Consider the following 19670-nt stretch of genomic DNA (forward strand, 5'->3'; position numbering starts at 1 on the left):
CAGCAAACTTCTTCATGCGTGATGAAGCCTGTAAGAGAGAATTTTGGGTCTCTTTCCATATGGTGGAAAGATCACGAGTTATTTCATCCACAGCGGGCAAACCAGAGGGCAAGGGAGTAGGGAGGGGGGAAGAGGGTGACGGCCGTACACCACGAAAAATGGGGATTTGGAAGAAGACTCAGAGACTCTGAAGTTATACGAGAATTCGGCCCATGGTAGAAGATCTGCCCAGTCATCCTGGCGGGAGGAAACAAAATGCCGTAAATAATCACCCAGGACCTGGTTAACTCTTTCTACTTGCCCATTGGACTGAGGATGATAAGCAGAAGAAAAGTTTAATTTAATCTTGAGTTGTTTACAGAGAGCCCTCCAGAATTTTGACACGAATTGGACGCCTCTATCCGAGACGATCTGCGTGGGCAACCCGTGAAGACGAAAAATGTGTACAAAAAATTGTTTTGCCAACTGAGGCGCTGAAGGAAGACCAGGAAGAGGAATAAAATGTGCCATCTTGGAAAATCGATCAACGACCACCCAAACAACAGTGTTGCCACGGGATGGGGGTAAGTCTGTAATAAAGTCCATACCAATCAGAGACCAAGGCTGTTCGGGGACAGGCAGAGGATGAAGAAGACCAGCGGGCTTCTGGCGAGGAGTCTTATCCCGGGCACAGACAGTGCAGGCCCGCACAAAATCAACAACATCCATCTCCAGAGTCGGCCACCAATAGAAACGAGAGATGAGTTGCACGGATTTCTTGATGCCCGCATGGCCTGCGAGATGGGAGGAGTGACCCCATTTGAGGATTCCGAGGCGTTGGCGTGGAGAGACGAAGGTCTTCCCTGGAGGAGTTTGCCTGATGGAGGCTGGAGAGGTGGAGATCAGGCAGTCAGGAGGAATGATGTGTTGCGGAGAGAGCTCTACTTCCGAGGCGTCCGAGGAACGAGAGAGAGCATCGGCCCTAATGTTCTTATCGGCAGGGCGAAAGTGAATTTCAAAATTAAACCGGGCAAAGAACAGAGACCACCTGGCCTGGCGAGGATTCAGCCGTTGGGCAGACTGGAGATAGGAGAGATTCTTGTGATCGGTGTAAATAATAACTGGAAATTTTGATCCCTCCAGCAGATGCCTCCATTCCTCAAGTGCTAATTTAATGGCCAGTAGCTCTCGATCCCCAATGGAGTAGTTCCTCTCCGCCGGAGAAAAGGTCCTAGAAAAAAAACCACAAGTAACAGCATGCCCGGAAGAATTTTTTTGTAGAAGAACCGCTCCAGCTCCTACTGAGGAGGCATCAACCTCCAATAGGAAGGGTTTAGATGGGTCAGGTCTGGAGAGCACGGGAGCAGAAGAAAAGGCAGCCTTGAGCCGTTTAAAGGCGTCTTCCGCTTGAGGAGGCCATGACTTAGGATTGGCATTCTTTTTGGTTAAAGCCACGATAGGGGCCACAATGGTGGAAAAATGAGGAATAAATTGTCTGTAATAATTGGCGAACCCCAAAAAACGTTGGATAGCACGGAGTCCGGAGGAGCGTGGCCAATCTAAGACGGCAGAGAGTTTGTCTGGATCCATTTGTAGTCCCCGGCCAGAGACCAAGTATCCTAGGAAAGGAAGAGATTGACATTCAAACAGACATTTCTCCATTTTGGCATAAAGTTGATTGTCACAAAGTCTCTGAAGAACCATGCGGACATGTTGGCGGTGTTCTTCTAGGTTGGCAGAAAAAATCAGAATATCGTCCAGATACACAACAACACAGGAATATAAGAGATCACGAAAAATTTCATTAACAAAGTCTTGGAAGACGGCAGGGGCGTTGCACAGGCCAAAGGGCATGACCAGATACTCAAAGTGTCCATCTCTAGTGTTAAATGCCGTTTTCCATTCATCCCCCTCCCTGATGCGGATGAGATTATAAGCACCTCTTAAGTCCAGTTTGGTAAAGATGTGGGCACCTTGGAGGCGATCAAAGAGTTCAGAGATAAGAGGTAGAGGATAGCGGTTCTTTACCGTGATTTTATTAAGACCGCGGTAGTCAATGCAAGGACGTAGGGAGCCATCTTTTTTGGACACAAAGAAAAATCCAGCTCCGGCAGGAGAGGAGGATTTGCGGATAAAGCCCTTTTTTAAATTTTCCTGGATGTACTCAGACATAGCAAGAGTCTCTGGGGCGGACAGAGGATAAATTCTGCCCCGGGGTGGAGTAGTGCCCGGGAGGAGGTCAATAGGACAGTCATAAGGCCTGTGAGGAGGTAGAGTCTCAGCTTGTTTTTTGCAAAATACATCAGCAAAGTCCATATAGGCCTTAGGGAGACCGGTTACAGGGGGAACCACAGGGTCACGGCAGGGAGTACTGGGAACCGGTTTAAGGCAGTCCTTGAAACAAGAGGTACCCCAACTCTTGATCTCCCCTGTGGACCAATCCAGGGTTGGGGAATGGTGTTGAAGCCAGGGTAGTCCAAGGAGAATTTCAGAAGTGCAATTGGGGAGGACCAAAAACTCAATTTTTTCGTGATGAGGTCCGATGCACATTAGGAGGGGCTCCGTGCGAAAACGTATGGTACAGTCCAATCTTTCATTGTTAACACAATTGATGTAGAGGGGTCTGGCGAGACTGGTCACCGGGATGTTGAACCTGTTGATGAGAGAGGCCAAGATAAAATTTCCTGCAGATCCGGAATCCAAGAAGGCCATAGTAGAGAAGGAGAAGGTAGAGGCAGATATCCGCACAGGCACAGTAAGACGTGGAGAGGCAGAGTTGACATCAAGGACTGTCTCACCTTTGTGCGGAGTCAGCGTACGTCTTTCCAGGCGGGGAGGACGGATAGGACAATCCTTCAGGAAGTGTTCGGTACCGGCACAGTACAGGCAGAGATTCTCCATGCGGCGTCGTGTCCTCTCTTGAGGTGTCAGGCGAGACCGGTCAACTTGCATAGCCTCCACGGCGGGAGGCACAGGAACGGATTGCAGGGGACCAGAGTACAGAGGAGCCGGGGAGAAAAAACGCCTCGTGCGAACAAAGTCCATATCCTGGCGGAGCTCCTGACGCCTTTCGGAAAAACGCATGTCAATGTGAGTGGCTAGATGAATGAGTTCATGTAGGTTAGCAGGGATTTCTCGTGCGGCCAGAACATCTTTAATGTTGCTGGATAGGCCTTTTTTAAAGGTCGCGCAGAGGGCCTCATTATTCCAGGATAGTTCTGAAGCAAGAGTACGGAATTGTACGGCGTACTCGCCAACGGAAGAATTACCCTGGACCAGGTTCAACAGGGCAGTCTCAGCAGAAGAGGCTCGGGCAGGTTCCTCAAAGACACTTCGAATTTCCGAGAAGAAGGAGTGTACGGAGGCAGTGACGGGGTCATTGCGGTCCCAGAGCGGTGTGGCCCATGACAGAGCTTTTCCAGACAGAAGGCTGACTACGAAAGCCACCTTAGACCTTTCAGTAGGAAACTGGTCCGACATCATCTCCAAGTGCAGGGAACATTGAGAAAGAAAGCCACGGCAAAATTTAGAGTCCCCATCAAATTTATCCGGCAAGGATAGTCGTAGGCCTGAAGCGGCCACTCGCTGCGGAGGAGGTGCAGGAGCTGGCGGAGGAGATGATTGCTGAAGCTGAGGTAGTAGCTGCTGTAGCATCACGGTCAGTTGAGACAGCTGGTGGCCTTGTTGCGCTGGTGGCCATCTGTTGTGACTGCTGGGCGACCACCGTGGTGAGGTCGGCAACAACTGGCAGAGGAACTTCAGCGGGATCCATGGCCGGATCTACTGTCACGATGCCGGCTGGCAGAAGGTGGATCCTCTGTGCCAGAGAGGGATTGGCGTGGACCGTGCTAGTGGACCGGTTCTAAGTCACTACTGGTGTTCACCAGAGCCCGCCGCAAAGCGGGATGGTCTTGCTGCGGCGGTAGTGACCAGGTCGTATCCACTAGCAACGGCTCAACCTCTCTGACTGCTGAAGATAGGCGCGGTACAAGGGAGTAGACAGAAGCAAGGTCGGACGTAGCAGAAGGTTGGGGCAGGCAGCAAGGATCGTAGTCAGGGGCAACGGCAGGAGGTCTGGAACACAGGCTAGGAACACACAAGGAAACGCTTTCACTGGCACAATGGCAACAAGATCCGGCCAGGGAGTGCAGGGGAAGTGAGGTATACATAGGGAGTGCACAGGTGAACACACTGATTAGAACCACTGCGCCAATCAGCGGCGCAGTGGCCCTTTAAATCGCAGAGACCCGGCGCGCGAGCGCCCTAGGGAGCGGGGCCGCGCGCGCCGGGACAGGACCGACGGAGAGCGAGTCAGGTACGGGAGCCGGGGTGTGCATCGCGAGCGGGCGCCACCCGCATCGCGAATCGCATCCCGGCTGGAGGCAGGATCGCAGCGCACCGGGTCAGTGGATCTGACCGGAGCGCTGCAATAGCGAGAGTGTAGCGAGCGCTCCGGGGAGGAGCGGGGACCCGGAGCGCTCGGCGTAACAACCTGCACAGTTCGCATCATGTTTGCAAATCTATGCTGCCCTTGGAGAAGAACAGGCTTCCCTTTAAGACATTAAAGTAGAAATATCATGGAAGAAAGTGTATTCCCTAACCAAAGGATAGGAGATAAGTTTAAGATTCCGGGGGGGGGGGGGGGGGGGGGTATGAGCACTGATCTCTTGTTTGGAGCCCTGGCTTTCCTTCACAGCAGTGTATCACGTCCCTTGCCCGAAGCGGGGGGCGCTACGCCCTCTCCATATAGCTCTAGGAGAGCCATTCGGCAATCTTTGGCTCTCCCATACAGCTATATAGAGGGGGGCGTAACGGGGGGCATGACACGCCGCTGTGAAGGAGAGCCATTGCTCCAAACAGGATATCGAGGGGGTCCCAGCACTTGGACCCACCGCAATCTAAAACTTATCCCCTATCTTTCGGATGGGGGATAAGTTTTCTTCCATAATATTTCTTCTTTAATGACAATAGTAGGGGGTCCCAGTAATCATGAGAACCAAGTGACTGAAATGTTAGGAAAGGATAATTTCATGTATGTAAGTTTTGTATTTTCTTTTTCAGGTTAGTTATGCACAGAGATCTGAAGACAAGAAACATTTTCTTGAAAAACGGGACACTGAAAATTGGTAATGTTTTTCTATTCTATCACAAAATATAATAAGCACATGCTTTATTGTATGCAGCCAGCCATGCTTGTAGACTAAATTGATATTGGTGGTCACATGACCTGATATTTGGATGACCACCGTCCTGATACACAGCAATAGGTATGGAATAATAATAATGTCAATAGAGCTGATGGACCCCATAACAAGAATGAAAATGTGGCGTTGTTCTGGTGCCACTGCCTACATGGCATAGTTGAACATGTTACGTATGGCACATAAGTAATTTTTTCTTTATGTAATCCTTGAGTTAGTTTCCCATACCCTGATTTGTTTAGATTATGGGGCCTGTGTAGATAGGATTCGTCCATCATTTTTCACGACTTTTTAATAGAAGGGAAACAGTCTACTTCTCTTGAGGGGCTCCATAACAGTCACGTCAGCTGCTTCTATGATACATATGCCCTTGGGTTATAGGGCTTTTCGCAATGCCTTTTTATCTAGGGGCCTGCAGTCAGTACAGAAGTGGAAGTTTTGGTGACACTATAAAACATTTTGAACAGAGTGAACCCCACTGGATCTACACAATAGAGTGCAAAGCCAAGGTTGCTAGGCAGCTCTGCTAACATATTCAAGTCTTTACTTGTAAAGCATATACATTAGGGTAGCTGAAGGACACTCTTGCATTCCCCAGTGTTGCTTACGTCAACTGATGTACAATACTTTAATTCTGCATTTCAATGACAGTGCAAGATGAATGAGCCACACTTAGTGCTATGATAAAAGCATTGAAAAGAAGTATTCCGGAAATGTCTGGTAGCCTTTGTAGAACTCTAGTCCACATAGCCTGTAGATTAGATTGCTTCCAGATCATGGCCATTTGGCTTTTCTTTGTTCCTGAAAGTAGAAGCCCAAGGTTAATACCAATTAATGTCCCTCACGTCTGTATCACCAACCTCAGTAGCCTTACTGCTGCTAAACATTGATTGCTTACATAAATTATGAGCACACTGGTCATCAGATTGTCCCTACAATATATATTAATAAGGGCTTATGTAGATGGGTGTGGAACCTATAGTGCTTTCTAATATATGTTTCAGAAGGTAGCTGAATAACCTATGCGCACTTTGGGCACATACATATAGATATATTCTATACACATACTGTACATAATCCAGTGCATCATGACATTTCTGTACACCTGTACATGAAATCAGAGTGAAATAGAGATACCATAGAGCAGTGATTCCCAACCTGGCCTACGCATCTGTAACTCACGGCGCCACAGGGGGGAAGGGAAGCCTGTGTGCGCTTTGCTTGTGCATGGGTACTGCGCACACTGCATCCCCCAGCGTCCCCCAGCGCCCTCCTCCCACCTGCTGCGCAGTGAGTGAATTGCAGGCCAAAAATGGTGCCCTGCTACACCAGAGAGGGGAAGAACTCACTGTGGAAGCAGCGCTGGATTCATATGTCGGCTAACTTAAGATACTGTACCCTTTCCACCCCTCTTTTACCCCTTCTCAACCCTGTGCACCCCCCCATGTCCACTCTCCTGTCATCCATATCCACCTTATCCACCCCCCTGTCCGTCCATGTCACCCATGTCACCCATGTTCACCCCCCTGTCCACCCCCCCAGTCTACCCCCTGTCACCTATGTTTACCTCCTGTCCACCCACCAGTCTACCCCTTGTCACCCATGTTCACCCCCCTGTCCACCCCCCAGTCTACCCTCAGTCTACCCCCTGTCAGCCATGTCCACCCCTATTTACCTCTGTTCCTTTGTCACCTCTGTCCACCCCTCTCTGTCACTTCTGTCCACCCCTCTTTTACCTCCTTGCAACCCCTGTCCACCCTTCTGACCCCGTCACCCCTGTTCACCCCCCCTGCCTCCCATGTCCACCCCCGTATCATCCTTGTCCACCTTGCCCCCCCCCCCCACTGTCACCCCTGTCCATACCCCTGTCACCCCTCTTTTATCCCCCTTGTCACCCCTGTCCTTCCCGCTGTCACCCATATTCACCCCCCGTCCACCCCTCTGACTACCCCTCCCCAGTCTACACCTCTGTAACCAATGTCCACCCCCTATTCACCCCTCTGTCCCTTTGACACCCCAGTCCACCTATCTCTGTCACCCTTTCTCCCATGTCCACCCTACTGTCATCCATGTCCATCTTGGCCACGCACCATCGAGCCTTCTGTCACCCCTTTCCATCTCCCTGTCACCCATGTTCACCACCCATTGTCCATCCCTCTGACCACATCCTTGTCACCCATGTCCACCCCCTATTCACCCCTCTGTCCCTTTGTTACCCCTGTCCACCCCTCAGTTACCACCTTGTCACTCCTGTCCACCCCCGTCACCCATGCACACCCCTCTACACCCATCTGTCACTCCCTACACCCCTGTCACCCCCTACGCCCCCCTGTCACCCATGTACACTCTTCTAAACCCCTCTGTCACCCATGTACATCCATCTGTCACCCATGTACATCCCTCTTCACCCCTCTGCCACCCATGCACACTTTCTACACCCATATACACCCCTCTACACCCCTCTGTAACCCATGTACACCCCTCTGTACTGTCAGCACCAGCAGGGTTAGCAGGTGCTGACAAGGTGTTGTTGCAAGCTTGCCGGGTTACGCCCTGCTGTCTGAGTGGCTAGCTACTGATTGACCACATGTGCATCTCCCTATATTACCAGGCATCAGACACTGGGAAGATGCCTGTAAAAGCAGTCATTACCTGAGTAGCTAGAATTCCCATATTTCCTTGTATACCCGGCAACTTGACTTCTGGCTTCATATCTGACTTCTCTTTGGTTTTAGCAATTCGCCACCTCTTCCCACTCCTGGCTTGACTCGGTTTGACTGACATCGACTTTATGTGTGTATGTTTAGTTTGTCTTTGTTAGTTGCTTGTTTCCCTGTTGCTCCTGACAACAGACAGGATTGTATTTTATTGTGTTGACATTTGACTCCCCTCACTTATTTAGGAAGGGATTGTCGACCAGTTGCCAGCCTATCATTTAGGATAGACGGACAAGTAGGCAGGGACAGGGGCGTGGGTCAGCTTAGCGAGCACTCCTTCCCTGCCCATACGTGACATGTACCCATGTAAACTCCTCTACACTCCTCTGTCACCCATGTATACTCCTCTTCACTCCTCTGTCACCCATGTACACTCCTCTGTCACCCATGTACACTCCTCTGTCACCCATGTACACTCCTCTACACCCCTCTGCCACCCATGTACACTCCTGTACACCCCTCTGTCACCCATGTACACCCCTCTATCACCCCTACACCTCTCTGTCACCCACCCCCTACACCCCTCTGCTACACATGTAGACTCTTCTACACCCATCTGTCAACCCTCTAAACCCCTCAGTCACCCATGTACACCCATCTATCACCCATGTACACTCCTCTACACCCCTCTTCCACCCATATACACTCCTCTACACCTCTCTGTCACCCATGTACACCCCTCTCTCACCCCCTACACCTCTCTGTCACCCCCTACACCCCCCTGTCACCCATGTACATTCTACTGCACCCCTTTGTCACCCATCTAAAGGTTGGGAAAGGCTGCCATAGAGACTGCAACTCAATCACAGTCCTTTTATGGCTCTATACAAAACTGAGATGTAATATGGTTTTGAGCATGCCATATTTTACCTCATAGCAGTGATTCATACATATTGGAACTAACATCATTAGAGATTTGGAAAATTCGATTCGGCCAATTCGCCGAATATTCCGTAAAAAATGTGTTCGGTCCGAATTTATTCAAGGCAAATCTATATTAACCCCTTAAGGACTCAGCCCTTTTTCACCTATATTAACCCCTTAAGGGCTCAGCCCTTTTTCACCGGGTACTCGGGTGGAAAACTTTTGTTTTTTTTTTATCAACTGGTGCCAGAAAGTTAAAATAGATTTGTAAATTACTTCTATTAAAAAAAATCTTAATCCTTTCAGTACTTATTAGCTCCTGAATACTACAGAAAACATTCTTTTCTTTTTGGAACACAGAGTTCTCTGCTGACATCATGACCACAGTGCTCTCTTCTGACATCTCTGACCATTTTAAAACTGTCCAGAGTAGCAGAAAATCCCCATAGCAAACATATACTGCTCTGGACAGTTCCTAAAATGAACAGAGATGTCAGCAGAGAGCACTTTGGTCATGATGTCAGCAGAGTGCACTGTGTTCCAAAAAGAAAAGAATTTCCTCTGTAGTATTCAGCAGCTAATAAGTACTGGAAGGATTAAGATATTTTAATAGAAGTGATTTACAAATCTGTTTAACTTTCTGGCACCAGTTGATTTAAAAAAAAAAGTTTTCCACCGGAGTACAGCCCTTTTTTTTGCAATTCTGACCACTGTCACTTTAAGCATTAATAACTCTGGGATGCCTTTACCATTTATTCTGATTCCAAGAACGTTTTTTCGTGACATATTCTACTTCAACATAGTGGTAAATTTTCATCATTACTTGCATCCTCTCTTGGTGAAAAATCCCCAAATTTCCTGAAAATTTTGGAAATTTTGCATTTTCTAACTTTGAAACTCTCTGTGTGTAAGGAAAATGGATATTGCAAATACATTTTATATTGATTCACAAATACAATATGTCTTATTTATGTTGGTATCACAAAGTTGACATGTTTCTACTTTTTGAAGACATTAGAGGGCTTCAAAGTATAAACCAAAAATTTTTACAAATTAATTACCATATAGAGTGGGCATGTGTAGAAATAACTTACTAAATATAACCAATACCCTATTTAAAATTTACCTTTTATTATATCTTATTAAAATATTAAAATTTTTAAATCTCCAGCGATCTGCTGTATATATAGATAATTAATGATGCTGACATAAACCTGATAACCATATATGTCAGAGGTATGTATACTTGGACAATAATACATATGTAAATCACCAATACAATAAAGCAATAACGTTGGATGGCACTTACGTATTGCGGATTATGCTTTCTTTTCAGTCCTATGGGGGGAGGCTGTCATAGGGTAAGATAGAGTTAGAATATTGCTCTGATGTATTCAATATTGATGATGTATTCTAACTGACACTCCTATTACAACAAATCCTCACCCTACCTAACAGCGGGGGAGGCGCCCCCACTTCAACCGTTGACTCTCCACTCCCTATAGCTGACTATAACCATAGTATACATGCATGACAATACAAAGCCATTATTTTAATGTATATAATGATGCATCATTATACAGCACATCTATGTGTACAAAAAGTGATAAATAATAAATAAATAAATCAATCCTTCACCAAATCATAAGATAATGGAACAAAATAAATGAAGGATAAAATGTAAACCTTTAGAGTACCTCTACGCATTTCCCCCCGGCAATAAACTAGTACCCGGGGTTCCTCAGGAGGTTTTTACCAAAAAAGGTACTGTGCAGGAGCAAGTGGAGACAATGTCACAAAAAAATCATTGACCCACAAGTATTTACTGCACAGGGAGGCATGCATACAATCAAACTGCATGCCACACTATATTCAGCCATTATGCCCATATTTATAGTAAGGATGATAACTCACATTGTGTTCACGTGTGATGCTGGCCAGCGTCTCCATGTGAGGCTCCAAACAACAGTCGTCACTTCCGGGTATCAGCCAGAAGTGACGTAAATGATCCGTCGAGTGGAGCACATAGAAATGTCTCTATGCGGGCAAAATTAATCAAATATGACTAATACCCCTAGTAAAAAGGACATATGATACACTCTGTGTCCTTAATAGTGAATTATACCAATTTTTGAAATTATATTTCATAGATGGAAATCGGAAATGACGGATGCGTTCCACCGGTTCTTGTTAGGTGGAACGCAACTCATCTCATATCCTCCTGACCATGAATATGACGAGTGCGTTCCACCAGTTCTCTCCAGGTGGAGCGCAACTCTTCCACCTCATTTATAATTATAGATGTGTCCAGTGCGTCCCACCTAGACATCAGCTGGAACGCACGCATGATAATACATATACAAATTGGTTAGATCACATAAAAATTGTTATAACACAGAATATATTTAGTTTTGATTAAATACGGAGATAACATTTCCAAGAAATTGGGCAGACTGTTTTTTATATATATTATGTATATTACCATAGACAGTGTTTAGGCTGGACAGAAGTTATAGAACTGTAAGAACCTCTAGTACAAAAGAGGAGAGAAGGGGAAAGAAACAAAAGAGAGGAATGAAGGAGAAATAAAATTCTTCCACTATTCTCTAAAAATACTAATACCCCACAGTTCATGATTACAGCATTCCTGGACCTTAGAACCAGGATTTTTTGGCCAGTTTTCTTTTTCCCGCGGAACATATACAAACATGTTTGTTGCTCATTTTTATCCATTTCATATAAAATGAAATAAAATAAAGTAAATTAAATAAATATTGCCAGTGTTCATTCAATAAAGCTCTGAAATGTCAATTGATCATTGAGTCCTTTAGGAAAGACGCAATCCATCCTAAAAATCCATTGTGTTTCTTTTCTCAACATGGCTCTATCCCAATCTCCACCCCTTGCGTTTTTTCTTACCATCTCTATGACTTTAAAAGTAAGACACCTTGTGTCACCCTCATGATACTCCCAAGTATGACGTGCCACAGAGGTGTCCCTCCTATGTCTCATGTCACCGAGGTGTTCCCCCACTCTACGTCTCAGCTCTGCGTGCGTTCCAGCTGATGTCTAGGTGGGACGCACTGGACACATCTATAATTATAAATGAGGTGGACGAGTTGCGCTCCACCTGGAGAGAACCGGTGGAACGCACTCGTCATATTCATGGTCAGGAGGATATGAGATGAGTTGCGTTCCACCTAACAAGAACCGGTGGAACGCATCCGTCATTTCCGATTTCCATCTATGAAATATAATTTCAAAAATTGGTATAATTCACTATTAAGGACACAGAGTGTATCATATGTCCTTTTTACTAGGGGTATTAGTCATATTTGATTAATTTTGCCCGCATAGAGACATTTCTATGTGCTCCACTCGACGGATCATTTACGTCACTTCCGGCTGATACCCGGAAGTGACGACTGTTGTTTGGAGCCTCACATGGAGACGCTGGCCAGCATCACACGTGAACACTATGTGAGTTATCATCCTTACTATAAATATGGGCATAATGGCTGAATATAGTGTGGCATGCAGTTTGATTGTATGCATGCCTCCCTGTGCAGTAAATACTTGTGGGTCAATGATTTTTTTGTGACATTGTCTCCACTTGCTCCTGCACAGTACCTTTTTTGGTAAAAACCTCCTGAGGAACCCCGGGTACTAGTTTATTGCCGGGGGGAAATGCGTAGAGGTACTCTAAAGGTTTACATTTTATCCTTCATTTATTTTGTTCCATTATCTTATGATTTGGTGAAGGATTGATTTATTTATTTATTATTTATCACTTTTTGTACACATAGATGTGCTGTATAATGATGCATCATTATATACATTAAAATAATGGCTTTGTATTGTCATGCATGTATACTATGGTTATAGTCAGCTATAGGGAGTGGAGAGTCAACGGTTGAAGTGGGGGCGCCTCCCCCGCTGTTAGGTAGGGTGAGGATTTGTTGTAATAGGAGTGTCAGTTAGAATACATCATCAATATTGAATACATCAGAGCAATATTCTAACTCTATCTTACCCTATGACAGTCTCCCCCCATAGGACTGAAAAGAAAGCATAATCCGCAATACGTAAGTGCCATCCAACGTTATTGCTTTATTGTATTGGTGATTTACATATGTATTATTGTCCAAGTATACATACCTCTGACATATATGGTTATCAGGTTTATGTGAGCATCATTAATTATCTATATATACAGCAGATCGCTGGAGATTTAAAAATTTTAATATTTTAATAAGATATAATAAAAGGTAAATTTTAAATAGGGTATTGGTTATATTTAGTAAGTGGCTTCAAAGTATAGCAGCAATTTTCAAAATTTTTACGAAAATTTCAAAATCTGAATTTTTCAAAGAGCAGTTAAGTTTGAAGTGGATTTGAGGGGACTTTCTGTGAGAAATACCCCATAAATGACCCCATTATAGAAACTAAACCCCTCAAAGTATACAAAATGACATTCAGAAATTTTGTTATCCCTTTAGGTGTTTCACAAGAATAGCAGCAAAGTGAAGGAGAAAAATCTAAATCTGCATTTTTTTACACTAACATGTTCTTGTAGCCCCATTTTTTTCATTTTTAAAAGTGGTATAAGGAGAAAAAGCCACCCAAAATGTGTAGCCCAATTTCTCTTGAGTATGGAAATACCTCATATGTTGACATAAAGTGCTCTGCGGGCTCACAACATGGCTCAAGAGGGAAAGGAAAACTGTGGGATTTTTTAAAACAAATTTTGCTGTCATGGTTTTTGGGGGCCATGTTGCATTTAGGAAGCCCCCATGGTGCCAGAAAAGCAAAATAACGCCCACATGGCATACTATTTTGGAAACTACACCCCTCAAGGAACGTGACAAGTGGTATAGTGAGCCTTAGAGCCTTGGACGTGAAAATTGAAAATGAGATTTTTAACACTAAAATGATGGTGTTACCCAAAATTTGGACCCCAAAATTTGAAGCCCAATTTCTCCTGATTAAGAAAATGCCTAATATGCAGATGTTAAGTGCTCTGCTGGTGCACTACATTGCTTAGAAGAGAAGGAGCAAAATTTGGCATTTTGAAATAATTTTCCTGAAATGTTTTTTGGGGGACATGTGCCATTTAGCAAGTCCCCAGGGTGCCAGAACAGCAAAAAAAAACAAAAAAACAAAAAAAAAAAAACAAAAAAAAAAAAAAACACATGGCATACTATTTTGGAAACTACACCCCTCAAGGAATGTAACAAGGGGTATAGCGAGCACAGGTGTTTGACGACTTTTTATTGAAGATGGACAAAGTGAAAAATGATAATTGATTTTTAACACTAAAACTATAATGTTACCTCAAATTTTTATTTTTCACAAGGGGTAATAGGAGAAAATGGACCCAAATTTTGAAGCCCAATTTTTCCCGATTAAGAAAACGCCCCATATGTGGATGTTAAGTGCTCTGCTGGCACACTACAGGTCTTGAAACAAAAGAAGCGATATTGGACTTTTGGACAGAGAATTTTGCTGAAATTGAATTCGGGGGCCATGTGCATTTTCAAACCTCCCATGATGCCAGAACAGCAGGATCTTTTCGGCCAGAATGGAATTATTGCTATTACTGAGGCCTGATCCTGTTTGACTTTCATTAATACCCTGGGTATCATGTAAGTCGGCGGAAAAATGTACGCCAGTCTGAAGTTCCATGGGATCGACATCGCATCCACTGCCCAAGGGTGATCCTCTATGTAAAGGGAGCAGAAGCGAGGAAGCTTCCTGTTGTATTTGGTCGCCATCAAGTCGATGTCCGGAAGACCCCAGAGTTGGCAAATGTGCTCAAACATTAGTGGACATAGGGACGATTCCCCCGGAACCGTGCTCAGACGGCTCAGGTATAGTGTTGCTCACGAATATTCGCAATTCGAATATTATTCGCGAATATCGCATATTCGCGAATTCGCGAATTTCGCGAATATAGCGCTATATATTCGTAATTACGAATATTCGTTTTTTTTGTTTTTTTTTTTATTTCACAGTACACATCACAGTGATCACCCCTCTCTGCTTCCAGCTTGTGTGGTGTAAAGAAGGCTGTAATACTACTGTGTGAGACTGGCGTGCGAAAATTCGCATATACGAAAATTCGCATATGCTAATTTTCGCATATGCTAATTTTCGCGTGCTCTAATTTTGCATGTTAATATTCGCATATGTTAATTTTCGCATACGCGAATGTTCGCATATGCGAAAATAAAACGAGAATATAACGAATATGCGAATATTCGCGAATATATGACGAATATTCGTCCATATATTCGCGAATATTCGCGAATTCGAATATGGCCTATGCCGCTCAACACTACTCAGGTATGGACTGCGGATAACCTTGTTACCCTTGTTTCCGCCCAATTGAAGATTTTCCCCACTTCCTGGAGAAGTGTGTGGGATCTGGTACCTCCCTGCTTGTTGATGTAGAACACCGAGGCCATATTGTCCGATTGAATCCGAACCGCAGCTCCGGAAAGGTGATGTTCGAATTTCCTGATGACATAGAATATGGCTCTCAGCTCCTTGGTGTTTGAGGCCTGGTCCATCTCCTCTGGGCTCCATGTTCCTGAGACCGTGACATCCATCATGTGGGCTCCCCACCCTGTGCCCGAGGCATCCGTGGTAACAATTGTCCAAACTGGATCTTCTAGAGACAGAGAGTCTTTCAGGTTGGCCCACCAAAGGAGGGACTGTCTGGTAGTGGTTGAAAGAATATGTAGGGAGTCCAAACCTGAAATTGTCCGGTTCCAGATGCGTAGAACTTCTGACTGTAAGGGTCTGATGTGCCACAGAGCCCAGGGAACTGCTTCAGCTGCTGATGACAATAGACCTAGAAAACTCATTAGGGTTCTGAGGGAGACCCTGCGAGATGTTCTTAGGAAGCGATATCCTCTTAGGATATGATCCTTCCTGGGTGCAGAGAGGCACAGTTTCATCTCTACAGAATCTATGATGAAACTGAGAAATTGTTTGGACGTGGTCGGGATCAAATCTGATTTGTCCCAGTTGACTAACCAACACAAGCTCTGGAGCAACTCTAAGGTAATCTGAACATGGTCCAGTAGAGTCAATTCTGACTTGGCTATTAGAAGCCAGTCGTCTAGGAATGGGATAACTCTTATCCCTGACAACCTTAGAACCGTCATCATGGAGGACACCACCTTGGTGAACACAAATGGAGCAGAGGTGATCCCGAATGGGAGGACTTTGAATTGAAGATGGAACAGAACCCCTCGGATTCTGACAGCAATCCTTAGGAATTTCCATGATTCCTGATGTATTGGAATATGGAAATAAGCATCTTTCAGGTCCAAAGATGCCATGTATTCCCCTCTGGATGGAAGAGGTCTGACTGACCTTATAGTCTCCATTTTGAACTTTCTTTTTTGAAAGTGACGGTTCAAGTACCTTAAGTCTGTTATAAGACGATGTTTCCCTGAAGGCTTGGGTACAAGGAAAACCGGGGAGTATACGCCCCGGCCTTGCTCCGAGGGGGGAACAGGCTCCAGTGTGGCCAAAGAAATTAACTCTAGAATAGAGCTTTCTAATTGTACTTGCTTTGGTTCTTGAAGAATAGCGGAAATCAGAAATTTTTTTGAGGGCAGAACAATTAAGGGGAGAGAATAACCGTTTTTTATTATCTCCAACACCCAAGGATCCTTGATCCTTTGTGCCCAAACCGGAAAAAATAAAGCAAGGCGGCCGCCCACTGGAGTATCTACCCCGTCAAAAGGATTGCTTCTTTTGGTCAGAAGCGCTCTTACCCTGATTGCCTCTCCTAGAGGTCCTAGACCCCCTACCACGGCTAGAATATCTATTCTGCCTACCCTTCTTAGGAGGAGAATAATTCCTAGTGTATCTCTTGGAAGCATTAGGAGTAAGAGGCAAGGATTTCCCCTTCTTATCAGACAGTTCTTCCATTAGAGTGTCTAACTCAGACCCAAACAGTTTACCAGGGGTAAACAACATGTTACAAAGCTGCATTTTAGAGTAGCTGTCTCCTGGCCAAGGGCGAAGCCAAAGGGCTCTTCTGCCAGCTGTGGAAAGCCCCATAGTCCTTGCCCCGAGTTTTAGTTGCTGAGAAGAGGAGTCACAGAGAAAATCTATAGCTAGATTAATCTTTCCAATGGAGGAGAGCAAATCCTCCCTAGGAATTCCAGAGGAAATGTGTTCCTGAAGGCTATTAAGCCAGCCTCTTAGGGCAACCGCCACGTTGTTAGAGGCAAAAGCCACCGAACTCTGGCAAGCTCCTGCTATGTATGTGCGCTTAAAGGAGATCTCCATTTTATGGTCTAAAGGATCTCTCAGATTAGATCCATCCTCAGCAGGAAGAACTGTCCTCTTGGACATTTTGGCAATAGCCATGTCCACCTTAGGGAGGTTAACCCAGATCTTACACTGGGACTGGTCAAGGGGAAACATCATTTTATATCTTTTTGAGATTACTGGAGCTCTGTCCGGTTTCTCCCACTCTGCAGACATAAGTGTAGACAGAACATCGTGTACCTGAAAGGACCTAAAAACTCTGGAGGTAGAAGGGGCATCCTCCTTAGGTTTATGGTGAGAATCTGCCTATACAAAAATTTTTGTGTTTTCTCTGGCAGAAAGAAAAATTTTGAGGTATCCTCCATTATATCCTCATCAGAGGAATCGACCACAGTCTCTCTATCTTCGCCGTCATCCACTTCCATGGGAGCAGGAGAGGGGTTACTGTACCGGGAGCGTTTTCTGGGAATAGAAAGGGATTATTTCAGGTCCTTTATGGAACCTGCTACAAAGTCCTTGACCCAGACATAGACGTCCCTGATATCCAGTTCACCAGCTGGAGGAAGTGCGGGAAGAGGTCGACAAGAACCACAAGTGGTGTATTCACTATCATCCGGTAGTGGTATGTTGCATTTTTTACAGGATAAATGATGCATTTTATCAAAAGATTTACGGGGAAGAGACCCGCTAGACTCTCTTGAAGACATCTATAAAAGAGAGATTATTTAAAAAAAAAAAATTCTTTCATTATTAGGAAATAAATAAACACAAAAGAACCTGTACAAGGAAAAAGAAGGGGTAACACACACCGAGATATACAAGAAGATAGTTACAGAAGCAACTGACAGCACAAATCAATAAGCAGTAGTGTCAGAGAAAGCTGCAGACTCCAAAGAGACTGAACTGAGGCTACTCCCAGGCTTTTATACAGCCTTCCTAGAGAAGGCACACCCACTTCTGGGAGTTTAAACCAAACTCCAGATAACTCCAACATAATAGGGAAAAAATCCTCGAGTAGCTTCTACTGGACCTAGAAGAGGTTACCCAAATGAAATAATAAAAATATTTAAAGAATTAAAAGAATTGCTGCAGGTGCTGTCATGTGACTGCAGACTCCGCCTCTCTGCAGAGTAAGTGCGACGTGCGGACGGAACGCGCCCTAGAACAGGCCGGCGTGTAAGGCAACCTGTAAACAAACCCACGTGGTCCCTGTTCTGAACGCCGCCGGGAACCGGAGACTCCATCAGTAGCAGGAAACGCTATGAAGCAGGCTGCCTAGGTAAGCGCGGACCTAAGGCAAAGAAAAAAGTATATTAGAATATAACATATAGCGATATTCCCCTTTTCCTTAGCTAAGGAAAGAAAAGCAATAAAGAGAATAGCAAAGCAAAAAAGCACAGACTGAGTCTGTGAACCTAGGTCCTGCTCACAGGACAAAAGAAACTCAAAAGGGGGCCCATTGTAGGGGGGTTTTATGCCCCAGGGTGCGTTTCTGTAATTTGTTTTTTTCATTAAAAATTCCTGGGTCCTGCAGCTCACAGGGGCGGAGATACACACCCATCATTGTGCTGCTGGTCAGACGATAGGGAAATATATATATATATATATATATATATATATATATATATAATAAAGTTATTTTCTGGATAACCCCTTTTAGTCCATTTAGGGTAGGTCACACGTAATGGATCCGTAGCATATTTCACGCTACGGATCCGCCAGTGACCAGACCCATTTTGTGCCTCCAGCTGTTGCCACCCCCCTTCCCACGCCTCGTCCCGCCCTTGGCCTGCTGGCAGCGGCAATCCGCTGCTACGAGCAGGCACACAGGGGGCCCACGAGTCGCCGAGTCCACTCTGACATCGCAGAGCAGTTGCGATGTCGGAGTGCACTGCACATGTGCATGTCCAGCCAGGGTACTAGAGCCTCCTTTCAATTGTATAATTTTCCCCAATAAACACATCCTTTTGCTCTAATATAATGATCACTTACATATCATTCAATTTACACTTATAAAGTTTCATTTAATTCCAACAACTCCTTTTTGGTGCATATTTTTTTTGTCAATTAGTGTATTGTGGTATAAGGTATGATGCAGGCAGATTACCCTAGGGTCAGATGGCATAAACCCCTTGTATTTGTGATGCCAGGGTGTGGTTTATCCTCAATACCACCCAAAGGTATACTGCTGGATCCTGGGCTAGGCACGGGGGCAATAATGACTCCGACGCCAAGTTACCGACAATGGTAGCTTTACTGAGTGACAGATTGTACAGTCTATACAGTGTAGCCGGGCCCACGGAGGTGATGAGTGACTTCAGAGATCTTAAGGGCTTGCTGGGACTTGCAGTAGTTTTGGACAATTTAGTGCAGGTCACGTTGACTTGACAATAAATGACAGCGACTGACTTGACATGACTGGAGACAGACTAAGCTGTGACTGTAGCTTACTTGTAGACTTGTAGCTTGTGGCTGCAGACTTGACTTGAGGCCTCCTATGACTCCAGACACTCTGAGGCTCGAATGCACCTCAGCAAAGACTCAGGAACTAAGAGAGAGAAGAGACACCTCCCAGGGCTTTTATGGGGGAGACTCTGGTCACAGATACCTCCTGGGT

At 45.2% G+C, this 19670-nt stretch overlaps 1 protein-coding gene across 3 annotated transcripts in view; it reads left to right on the forward strand.

Annotated features, from left to right (window-relative positions):
• Positions 1–19670, forward strand: part of LOC130276524 (serine/threonine-protein kinase Nek11-like) — a 654676-nt gene that overhangs the window by 259739 nt on the left and 375267 nt on the right. For all 3 annotated transcript variants that reach the window (XM_056526012.1, XM_056526011.1, XM_056526013.1), the window contains one exon: positions 5041–5105. In XM_056526012.1, coding sequence (XP_056381987.1) covers positions 5041–5105 — 65 coding nt within the window. The remainder of the gene's footprint in view (positions 1–5040; positions 5106–19670) is intronic.

Source organism: Hyla sarda, chromosome 6 (genome assembly GCF_029499605.1).
Source record: "Hyla sarda isolate aHylSar1 chromosome 6, aHylSar1.hap1, whole genome shotgun sequence".
Lineage (NCBI taxonomy): Eukaryota > Metazoa > Chordata > Amphibia > Anura > Hylidae > Hyla > Hyla sarda.